A 12,535-nucleotide genomic window follows, 5' to 3' on the forward strand; every position below is an offset into this window, starting at 1 on the left:
AGCCTGGGCAACAGAGTGAGACTCCATCTCAAAATAAAATAAAATAAAATAAAATAAAGTAAAACAAAACAAAAACAACAGAACAAAAACCCACTAGACATGAGTGTTGGCAAGAGTGTACAGAAAATGGAACACTTCTACACTATGGGTGGGAATACACATTGGTACAACCATTATGGAATACAGTATCAGCTTTCTCAAAAATTAAAAATGGACTACCATATGACCCAGCAATCTCTCATCTGGGCATAAGGAAATGAAATCATCACCTCCTATAGATATTTGTGCTCCCATGTTCACTGCAGTATTATTCTCAATGACCAAGATGTGGAAACAACAAAAGTGTTTATCAATGGATGAATGGATAAAGTAATTGTGGTATATATGTACCATGAAACAGAAAACCAAATACTGCATGTTCTTTGTGGGAGTTAAACATTGAGTACACATGGACACAAAGAAGGGAACAGACACTGGGGCCTACTTGAGGGTGGAAAGTGGAAGGAGGGTGAGGATGAAAAAACTGCCTATTGTGTACTATGCTTATTACCTGGGTGATGAAATAATCTGTACCCCAGACCCCCACGACATTCAATTGCCTATATAACAACCTGCACATGTACCCCTGAAACTCAGATAAAATTTTAAAAAATGTTATTTAGCCTCGAAAAAGAGATTCTGCCATTGCAACAACACAGATGAACTTGGGGGACATTATGCTGAGTGAAATAAACCAGACACAGAAAGAAAAATGCTACATGCTATTAATCTCTCTTATATGTAGACTCTAAAAAGAAAAAAAGTTAAATACATAGAAAAAGAGAATAAAACAGTAGTTACCAGAGGCAGGGTGGGGAGGGGATGCAGAGATGCACGTCAAACAGTAGAAAGTTGCAGTTTTGTAGGACGAATAAATCTAGAGATCTAAAGTACAGTATGAGGACTACAGTTAATAATATTGTATTGCATACTGCAAATTTTCTAAGAGTAGATTTTAGGTGCTCTTACCACAAAACAAGGTAACTATATGATATAATGGATATATTAAATTGCTTACCTGTAGTAAGCATTTCACCATGTACTGTAATGCATTGCTTAACAATGAGGATACTTTCTGAGAAATGCGTTGTTAGGCAATTTCATTGCTGTGCAAATATAATAGAGTATACTTACACAAACTAGGTGGTATAGCCTACTACACACATAGGCTATTTGGTATAGCATATTGCTCCCAGGCCACAAACCTGTACAGCATGTGACTGTACTGAATACTGTAGGCAAATGTAACACAGTGCTAAGTATTTGTGTACCTAAATGTAGAAAAGGTACAGTAAAAACTATGATATAAAAGGTTGTTAAAAATCATACACCTATATGGAGTATTTACCATTAATGTAGCTTGCAGAACTGGAAGTTGCTTTGGGCGAGCCAGTGATTGACTAGTGAATGAATGTGAAGGCCTGGGACATTACTGTACACTACTATAGACTTTATAAACATTGTACAATTAGGCTACACTAAATTCTCAAAAGTAGTTTTCTTTCTTTAACAATAAATTACCCTTAGCTTACTGTAACTTTTTTGCTTTATAAACTTCTTAATTTTTTTTAGCTTTTTGACTCTTTGTAGTAACACTTAGCTTAAAACATAAGCACATTGTACAGCTGTACAAAAATATTTTCTTTCTTTATATTCATATTTTATAAGCTTTTTTCTATTTTTACTTTTAAAATTTTTAAACCTTTTTGTTAAAAATGAAGACAAAAGCACACACATTAGCCTAGGCCTACACAAGGTCAGGATCATCAGTATCACTGTCTTCCACCTCCACATCTTGTCCCACCGGAAGGTCTTCAGGGACAATAATACACATGGAGTTGTCATCTCTTATGATAACACCACCTTCTTCTGAAATACAACCTGAAGGACCTGCCTGAGATTGTTTTTACAATTAACATTTTTTTTTATTAGTAGTAGTACAAGGAGTGTACTCTAAAATAATAACAAAAGTAACACCTGTAATCCCAGCACTTTGGGAGATTGAGGCGGGCAGATCACTTGAGGTCAGGAGTTCGAGACCAGCTTGGCCAACATGGTGAAATTCCCTCTCTACTAAAAGTCCAAAAATTATCCGGGCGTGGTGGCAGGCCCCTGTAATCCCAACTACTCAGGTGGCTGAGGTAGGAGAATTGCTTGAACCCAGGAGGCAGAGGTTGCAACGAGCTGAGATTGCACCACTGCACTCCAGCCTGAACGACAGAGCAAGACTCCGTCTCAATTATTACTACTTTTAATATTACTACTTATTAATTAATATTAATATTTTAATATTATTACCTATTAATATTACTATTTATTTAATATTACTAGAATATTATTACTACTACTACCCTGTCTCAATTCTTATTACTTTTAATGGCAAAAAGTGTAATTACTTTTGCAGCAACCTGATTTTTTAAAAGTATAGTATAATAAAGATATAAACCAGTAACATTGTTGTTTATTATCAGTATCAAGTGCTATGTACTGCACATAATTGTATGTGCTATACTTTTATAGGCCTGGTAGTGCAGTAGGTTTGTTTTCACCAGCATCACCACACACATGTAAATAATGCAGTTTTTTAGCTCCATTATAATCTTATGAGACCACCATTGTATATGTGGTCTTGATTGAAACATCATCATATGGTGCATGGCAATATATGTATATCAAAACATCCTGCTGTACAACTTAAATTTATACAATAGAAAAGTCCTTATTCATATGCTATGTTATCTTGTTCTGGACCACAAAGAGAGACCTAAGGATTTCCAATTTGTTGATAAAAAATTCCAGCACTTTTACATTTATATATGGAAAACAGAAATAAATATGTTATCCATGTTATTCATAAACACAGATACTGAAGCTGAATAAATCTTCTATTAAAATGAATACATTTTAAAAGTGCCAAAAATAAAAAAGATACATCTTCCAATTATTCAAGTGGAGCAAAAAACAAAAATAAGACATACAATATGTTTGCCCTAGGTCGAAATTGGCTCTCCACTACTTAGAATGTTGCCTTCTCTTTTCAACTACAAAGTGAAGAATCTGTCTCAGATCTCACTAGATGTAGGAGGAGCAGCGGGACGTGGCTCTGGTATGTGCCCTGGCCATGGCAGTAGCACAGCCCTGGCTGCAGCTCTGGCTCAGGCTCTCTCTGCTTCATCTTTCAAGGCCTCTCTATATTTCATCCAGCCATGGAATTCAGGACCTCCAAGGGTCAACAGCAGGGCCTGAACTCTTCGGGACCCCAGTGTTCTGGGTGGGTGCTTTCTTAATTACTTTTAAGGGATCTGGCATTTGTATCTAACAGATCTTGGGCCTTATCTCTCTCCTGACCTAAGCTTGCCCTCCTTAGGCCAAAGCTCTCAAGTTCCTGACAACTGTGAAAAATAAATGAGAGGATGCTCATCCTGACAGTTCTGCCTGGGACCCTCTAGATCTGAAAGCAGACAGGGGCTAGTCTTTTTGTAATAACCAATATTCTGCAGTGTTTGTTTTTCCAGTCCTGATTTATGTATGTCCTCATACAGGCTCTTGCCAGTGGCATTAAAGCCCTCTTGGGAAACGCCACATCTCTGCAAACTCCTGAACAGTGTCCTCTCTGCAAACCTTTCAGAGAACAGGCCCCTGCCCTAGGAATGATGCAATATGGGAAATCTACAGCACAAGGCAGGGGGCCCAGGATAGGTGGTAGGCTATAAGAGAAAAAGCAAATGTTGATCCCCCATTCTTGCCCAGCCAGATTTAGGGTCTCATGTAACTTCTGTTGTGATATATTTACTTTTTATAAGGAAGTGGCTGAGTCAGATTATTTTTTTGTACACCCTCATTTTTTGGATTTATTGGACATCACATATGTATGTAAATTCTGTCATCAAAAATTTTTTTTTTCCTTACTCAAACCTTCCATTTATTTTGATATTTTTATTGTTCTGGCTATATATTACAGTCCAATAGTTTGGCCACAGTCTTTCTTTTTATTGCCTCTGGTACATTTTGCAGTAATGAGAGGAAAAGTTAATTAAGGAACAAGGTCATCCTTAGTCTGAGAGGAGTGGCACAGTGTGGGCTTTTGACTAACTCCGACCAGGGTTCTCGTCCCAGCCCTGTCATTACTAGCAGGGTGAACTTGGGCACGTTACTAAATTCTATGAGCCTCAGGTTCTGCATCTATGAAATGGGTTTGGTAAGCCCTGTCTGGTAGAACTGGCAGGATGTGGGTAATGAATGGAAAGCACTTGGCACATAGACTGGCATGTATTGGATCTCTTCTGCTGACTGGTAGCTGAACTTTCAGACCAAAGATTTCCCCTCCCCTAGACCTTATATAAAGAAGTGATGAGGTGCCTCCCCTAACAGTCCTGCTCTGAGTCTTCTAAGGCTGATATCAAAGGGTAGACACTTTGTTGTCCCCTCTATTCAAGGCTATGTTGTCCCCTCAGTCTCCACTCAGATTCCCTGATTTTACTCCTGGCAGGGCCTGGGGATCCCCTCCTTCTTGACCTGATGACATCTCTTCATAGTGAGGCCCACACTTTCCTAAGATCCAACAAGAGGAAGCAAGGATGGCCTCATCTGGCTACATACCTGCCAATGGTGTCACAAGAATGAAACCTGTGGCAGGCAGTTCAAGGCCCTATCATGGGTAGTTCCATGCAGGGTCCTAACTCAGGGTCCTACATTTTTAACTTCTGGACAGGCCGAATATTTCTTTTTCTGTTGATGTGAGACTGCCACCCTAAGATCAAGACCCTCACTTCCCTTGTTACCCTTGAGTAGGACCTGATGGGAAATTCCAGCTGACATTTCTGCTTGGGGTCTCTGAGGGCTGACAAGGATTTTGTGTGGCTCCTACTGATGTGGGGTCTGTGGTCCCTTACTCTTCAGTTTCCTCATCCTTATTCCTGTCACACCCTGTGCAAATCCTTCCTGTCTTGACTTGAGGCCTATCTCCCCATATGAAGGGAATTGAAGACCAATTCCCTGGTACACCCTAAGAAGAAGTAAAATTTGCTTCATGTTGCCATAACTGCTCATGTTCTCCCTAGGCTAACAGTAGTGGAAGGAATCTGTGCTACCCTCACTGTTATGGGGTAGGTGTTCACCTCAGTCTTCAGGGTCCTCACGTTGACTTCTGCAACAACCTAGAAAGCTCTCTACTGACCTGAGGCTGCCCATTTTGTTAATATTTTTCACCTCCGCGAGATTACCTGGGAAGAAGTGAGTATGATACATCATGTCATCGTGTCCAGGTCTCAGGTCTGACAATAGGGACAAGGTTCTACGTGACCCTCTTCTTTCTGGGAGGGGTCCCTTCATTGTCACTCAGTGTCATCATGTTGAATCCTGTTAAGGAGCCAATATCCTCCCTCTACTGAATGGGGCCTCCCCTATTAGTCCAAGGACTTCATGTCCCTGAGACCACTCCCCGGCCCTCAGCAAATGTGGGGTAACCCCAGCCTGAAAGCTATGCTTATGGCCTCCCAGGGCATAAGTTTCTTTTCTTTTCTTTCTGATGAAGTCTCGCTCTGTTACCCAGGCTGGAGTGCAGTGGCTCGATCTCTGCTCACTGCAAGCTTAGCCTCCCAGGTTCAAGCAATTCTCCCTGCCTCAGCCTCCCAAGTAGCTGGGATTACAGGCGCCCACCATCATGCCCAGGTAATTTTTGTATTTTTTAAGTAGAGACGGGTTTTCGCCATGCTGGTCTTGAACTCCTGACCTCAAATGATCCACCCACCTTGGCCTCCCAAAGTGCTGGGATTACAGGCATGAGCCACTGCATCCGGCCAGGCATAACTTTCTAAGGACATCCTTGTTCTCTGTTCACCTCTCTAGCAGTTGTTTCCCTCTTTCCGCATATGAGATTTTTACCTTAACACCTATCATGGCCTGGGATTCCACCCTTTGCTTAACTGGGAGGCCAGCCTGTAAATCAAGTCTCATCTCCTTGGGATTCTCCAGGAAAAAGACAGGGGCACCAGGGCCTGCCAGCTCCTCCCTGGGCCTCCTAAGGCTAATAGCAAAGGAATGACTAGAGGCAGGCCTGCCAGTTATGGGTTGAATGGTCCCTATATCCACATGCCAGGCCTTCACCTTGACTCTGCCCCCTTCCTGGGACTCCACTCCTTACTGACCTGAGGCCATAGCCTTCAGACCAAAGTCCTCACCTTGCTGGGACCTGAATTGGAAGTCAGTGTCCACCAGGACAGTTCTGGACTTCACAAGACTGACAATTGGAATGTGACTTTACAGGCCCCCAACTGTTCTGGCTGGGTCTTTCCACCATCCTCATTTAGGTTTATTATGTTCATTCCTATAAGAGGCTGGGATTCCTTTCTCTACTGACTTGAGGATGCTGCCCTTAGGGCTCTTATGTCTCTCAGATGCCTGAAGAATATGTGAGGGGATGCTCAGACTGACAGCTCAGCCTAGGACTGTGTCTGAGAGCAGAAGGGAATGGTCTATGTTAAACCCCTGCCTGATATTCTGGGATGTTGGTCTCCCCAGCCCTCATCTTGGCTCTGTCTCTTGGATTAAATGCTTCCTGCAAAATGCCACATCTCTGCAAATTCTACAACAATTTCCTCTCTGTAAACATTGCAGAGAATGGGTCCCTGTCCTAGGAGTGGTGTGATACCGCAAAGTTGTAGCACGAAGCAGGGGGCCTAAGACTGGAGATGGGCAGCCACAGATAAGACACATTGATCTATTTCTTCTCTTTATCAGCTAGTCTTACACGTTCATGTAATTTCTGTTCTGATAGATTTATTTTCTACAGGGAAGAGATTGTTCAGGATGATTTGGGGAGCCCCTGATCTTTTGAGGTTATCTAACATTGCAAATGTAGATAATCATTCTGTCACTGAATATTGTCTTTCACTTATTTATACCTCTCAGGTTTTTTTGGTATTATTGTTGCTGTGGTTATGTATTCCAATCTACTAGTTTGGGTACAAGGTTATTCTTTTATTACCTGAAACACGTTCTGCAGTAATAAGAAGAAAACCAAAATATTTTTTCAAGGTTTGCCTCAGGCTGAGAGGGGTGGAGCAGTGTAGGCTCTAGGGTAATTCAGATCAGGAGGCTTATCCCAACCCTTTCACTACTGGCCCCGTAAACTTTGGCAAATTACCAAACTCAGTGAACCTCAGACTCTTTACTGTAAAGTGGGTTTGATAAGCCCCATCTCGTACTACTGGTGGAATATATGTCATGCATGCAAATGTGTCTGTCTCGTCAATTGAGACATCAGGAAGTGGCAACTATTACTATGATGATTTTGATCAGAGACATTACCAACCTTCCAGCTGAGATTAAAAAAAAAAAATCCATTATATCTCAGAGAATACACATTTTAAGACTGAAAAACCACATTCAGTCAAAATGCTGCTTAGCAATGAAAACTATTCCTTTCATCACCTCTTTTTCCTATTTTTTATGAAGTATCTCACCTTCTTCCATGATGACAGCTTCTCCTAGACTCTACAATTGCATGAGCACAAGTTTGGTCTTCTTTGACTAAACACTCCCAGTACAAGCAGGAAGACTCCCAAAGAGCAGATGCTCAATTAATATTTAAAGTAAGAGTCATAAACGAGAGGATTAACTAACTATGATTTAATTTCTCACACATTCTTGAATAACATAAACAAATCCAGGTATGTATCTTTATGAAAAGAAAGATTAAATGGAGTAAACCAAGAATTGAACATTTTTACCCCTCTGGCTTCTGATCCCAAATACTTCACTAAGAGGTCTTTCACATTTCCAAAGATATTTCTATTCCAATGCCACATTTTCTTGTCCTGGATTACAAAGGTGATTTAAGGATTTCTATTAACAAGTTGTTTCACTCAAAAAACAAGACACTTTCTGCTATCCCTGAAAAACAGTAATAACAGGGTGATCCATATCATTTGCAAATTTTACATTCTGAATCTAAATAAACCTGTTGAAAGAAACACTAGTTGAAAAAGAGAAAAAAGTCAACAAGTGATTCATGCATAACAAGAACAAAAGTTAACAGGCCTTTTAAATTACAAAGTGAAGAATCTGCCTAAGACCTCAACTGGGGGTGAGAACAGCAGGTAAACTGGGCTTTGGGAGATTGACTGGCCATGGCAGTAGTGCAAGGCCTGGGTACAACTCTGGCTCAGACTCCGGCTTTCCCTTCATCTCTCAAAGCCTCTTCATAATGGGCTGGGAAGGCACAGGGGGTGGTACCATTCACCTTGGCCAAAAACTCCAGGACTTTCATCTTGCTGGTTTCGGCATAGGCTCTTGGACCCCACAGGAATTGATAGCGTGGGGGATCACTGTTGGGCACCTGCTTGTACTCCAGATATTTTTCCTCCACCAGATCTTGGGTGATGAGCTTCCGGGGTTCCCCGAAGACTAAGTGCTCCTCTCCATCATAGACTCCCAACATATTCAGGAATTCCCAGATATCTTCCTCAGTGGCAGAGTTGCCATTTAAGAAGATCACACCCAGGAGAGGCATCAGAAGCCCGCTCCTGGGAAAGTCCCAGGTACTGAGCAGGCATTCTTCATCGGTGAGGTCTACCTTGCTGTTGAAGGTGTAAGTGTGGCCGTTGGGTTTGACTTTATTCAGCTCAAGGCCAAAGACAAGACTCAGGTGCTCAGAGGCTTTCTTGAGGATCTCAGGGAAGTGCTCCCTGAACCTTTTGCCAACAATCTTCAGCATTTCTCCCTTTGTAACGGACTCTTTTATTTTATACTTGTACAACAGGAACTGCACCAACATCCCTGCCTTCCTGGTTAGAGGATCTTCGCTTGAGCTCTCAGTAGATGTTGAGGCCTGGGAGGAACTTGCGTTTTTCTCACCTTGGCTCTTGGCACCTTTTTTAGATTTTGTGGATGAAACACCTGCAGCAGCAGCAGCGGCAGTGGTTGGGGCTCTCTGAGGCTTCTGGGGAATGCCAGCAGCAGGAGAGCTTGAAGCAGCACCCCCAGAAACAGAAGAGGAACAGCAGGGGGCCTCTTCTTCCTCTGCTTCAGTGACCTGAGGAACACTGAGACCCTGGGTCTCGTCTCGGGCCTTGCGGCGTTTCTCACGGGCACGGAGCTTACTTTTCTGACCACGAGGCATGATGGCTGGGTACACTAAGAAATGTGAGCAGAAGAGGTGGTTAGTATACCTGGAGATGGGAGAAAGAAATCTGCGAGCACCTTTAGCTGGAAGACCCCATCTTGGCTTTATTGAAGGAAGCCTGCCTTTGCAAGTTTCCCCGAAGGCACTGTTCTAGAAAGCCACAATGCTCCTGTTGTCCTGGTCAGCCTTTCCCCTAAGACACCAGAGAAGAACCATAGAACCTCTATAGTGAGTTTCAGACTGCATTCTGTCAGCCCTGCCTTGGGCTTACTATGGTGACAGGAGGTACTGGCAGCGGGGCCTCCTGTCTTCTGGTATTTGAGGTTTTATCAGTTCACTTTTAGGATTATCTTATGAAGTCTTGGCAGGGCCCGAGCCACTCCCTTCTGCCATTGTGAATTTGACACCTCAAAGCTCCCTGGATTCATGAGAAGGAATTGAAGGGGTGCCTCAATCCACCACTCTGACAAGTGACACCCAGTGCTGAGCGTTCAGTGAGGTCTTTGATGTCTTGGAATCATTAGAGTCTTCAGCTCTCATTCAAGGTCCCCACCTTGGCTTCATGTAGGGCTTGGCACCAGCCCCCTTCTGCTGACTGGTGGCTACAGCTTCAGACTAAGAATCTCACCTCTCTTAGATCTTATATAAAAAAGAGAGGGGGACACTAGAACTGATAACCCCTTCCTGAGCCTTCTAGGGCTGAAAATAAAGGGTTGAACTGGATTCTTTGATGTCTCCACTGTTAAGGGTTCAATGGTCCCTTGAATTCTCACTCAGATTCCTCAATCTGACTCCTGATAGAGGAGCTCTCCTTTTTATTGAACTGAGATCTATGTCGTCATAGTAAGAGCCAACCTCCCTGAAAATCCATAGGAGGAAGTGAGGGTGGCCTTATCTGACCAAATGTGGTCTTCCCAAAAGTAAAAGCTGTGGCAGGCAGATAACTGCCCTGTGATAGATGGTCCCGCATACAGTCCCAACTCAGCCTCTAAATTTGACTCATGAGAGGGTCTAATATTCTTCCCTGATATGGTTTGGATCTGTATCCTCACCAAATCTCACCTCTAATTGTAATCCTCAATGTTGGAGGTGGAGCCTGGTAGGAGGTGACTGGATCATGAGGGCAGATTTCTCATGAATGGTTTAGCACCATTCCCTTTAATGGTGAGTTCTCATGAGATCTGGTCATTTAAAAGTGTGTAGCACCTCCCCAGGCTGGGCGCGGTGGCTCACGCCTGTAATCCCAGCACTTTGGGAGGCTGAGGCGGGCAGATCACAAAGTCAAGAGATCGAGACCATCCTGGCCAACACAGTGAAACCCCGTCTCCACTAAAAATACAAAAAAAAAAAAAAAAAATAGCCAGGTGTGGAGGTGGGCGCCTGTAGTCCCAGCTACTCGGGAGACTGAGGCAGGAGAATTGCTTGAACCTGGCAGGTGGAGGTTGCAGTGAGCCGAGATCTCACCACTGCACTCCAACCAGGCAACTGAGCGAGATGTTGTCTCCAAAAAAAGAAAAAGTATGTAGCACCTCCCCTGGCCTCTTGATCCTGCTCTGGCCATGTGACATGTCTGATCCCCCTTCACCTTCTCACCTCCCTGAGACCACCTCCAGAGGAAATGAGAGGGCATCTCAGCTTGCCAGCTTTGCCCTGACCCTCCTACTGCTGGCAGCAGATGTGGGTCTTGGGTGTAGCCCTCAACTTCTTTAGTTCCTGGAGAGGAAGTTAGGTTGCACCGCATTTGTCATCTCAGCCTGGGACCATCTAAAACCCAGTGCACGTCAGCCTGGGAACTGCTCAGCATGACTCCTCTTTTGGGTAGAGGTCCACTCATTGGTACTCAGAGTCCCCACCTTAACCCCAGTTAGGTTTTAGGTTGATGCCATATGAGCAGAGGCAGGGCTGCTTCCTAGGTTCAAGGCCCTCCCCTCCCTGAGGCTTTCCAGGCACAGCTTCGCTGGGGCCTCCCAGAGCCATCTGCAGGGACAAGACTTAGTGAGGCCACCTCTGTTAAGGGTAGGAGATATTCTCTTCACTCCACATTTACGGCCCTCAAATTGATTTCAGTTAGGGCCTACATCCACTCTTAAGTGCAGAATGAGGCCTATCGCCTACGTCCAAGCCTCCTTCCCCCGCGACTGCCCCTCCCCTCACCCTTCCCCTGCCCTGGAACTTTCCAGGTGGAATACTGCCGGACGGCTTTACCGGAGCCTCTCAGGACCAAATGCAGAAGCGGGACTTAGTGGGGCCCTGTTTGTTACGGGTGGGGGCGGTCTCTTCAATTTACACTCAGGGTCCTTACCTTGACTCCCGACCAGTCCTGAGAATTCACCCTCGGCTGACCAGACGCGACACCCCTTATACTTGCTGGGGTCCTCGCCTCCAAAGCGGAAGTCAGAATGAGCTACATCCGCTCGGGTCTTTGTCTTCAAGCGGAAGTAAGGATGGGTCACATCCGGCAGCCCGTGGCCTTGGAGGACTGACGGCTGGGGTAGGTCGCCGCTGGACGTCACTGTTCTAGCGTCGCTGGTCCCTACGTCCCCACTAGGGGTCCTCACTTCAGTATCTAGCAGCCTGGGACAAATCTGCCTGCTGACCCAAATCCGCCAGCCTCCAAACAATACCCCCACCTCCCTCAGTCCCCACCGTGAAAATCAGAGCGTGCCACACAGGCCACGCCTGCCTGGGCCTCACAGGCCTGACAGCAGCGGCGGGGCTCTGTGAATGTGCCTCTTTTGGGGAGAGGTCTTCTCACCTGCACTCAGAGTCCTCACCTTGATTCCCGTGAAAGCCAAGACTCTCTCTCTGCACAACTGGGGTCACCCTCTTCAGACAAAGGCCCTTCCTTCCCCGAGACTATACAGGTGGAGTTAAGGGGACTCAGAGATAGTTATTTTGGGACCTCTCGGTGCTAATAATGGCGAGGGGCTCCGTTTGGCCCCCTCTGCTGGTGTTGCGGGGCAGAGAGTACCTTCATAACACTTAGGATCCTCACCTTGACTCCTGTTAGGGCCTGGGTTTTGTCTCTTTGAACTAGGGCCATTTCCGCTAGTCCAAGGTCTTCACCTCTGTGAAACACACCAGGCATGTTGATGGGGTTTCTCCACCTCATAATTCTCTTCTGGGCATCCCAAGAGTGACAGCATTGGTGGAATTTGTGGGCTCCTCTGTTCTGGGGTGGGTGGTTTTGAAACTGCCCTTATGAACTGTATAAAATTAATCAGGGAAGAGGGAAGGGAGATAAATGAAGGTAAGCCAAGCTTGCGGAACATTCAGCATTAATCATGAAGTCAGCTTGCTCTCTGACCTGCTTCCTCATAGTTATTTGGTGCCTATTATCCCAGAATCATGTAGATCCTGTTACTAGATTAT

The 12,535-nt window shown here is 44.6% G+C and overlaps 1 protein-coding gene across 1 annotated transcript; it reads right to left on the reverse strand.

Annotated features, from left to right (window-relative positions):
- Positions 1-7,653: 7,653 nt before the first annotated feature.
- MAGEB2 (MAGE family member B2) lies at positions 7,654-11,579 on the reverse strand. Its single transcript, XM_009197363.2, has 2 exons — positions 11,466-11,579; positions 7,654-9,174 (listed from the first exon to the last, which is right to left on the reverse strand). Exon 2 carries the CDS (start codon positions 9,158-9,160, stop codon positions 8,204-8,206), a length of 957 nt encoding a protein of 318 aa, XP_009195627.1. The 5' UTR covers positions 9,161-9,174; positions 11,466-11,579; the 3' UTR covers positions 7,654-8,203.
- Between the last annotated feature and the right edge of the window lie 956 nt (positions 11,580-12,535).

This window comes from Papio anubis, chromosome X (assembly GCF_008728515.1).
Source record: "Papio anubis isolate 15944 chromosome X, Panubis1.0, whole genome shotgun sequence".
Lineage (NCBI taxonomy): Eukaryota > Metazoa > Chordata > Mammalia > Primates > Cercopithecidae > Papio > Papio anubis.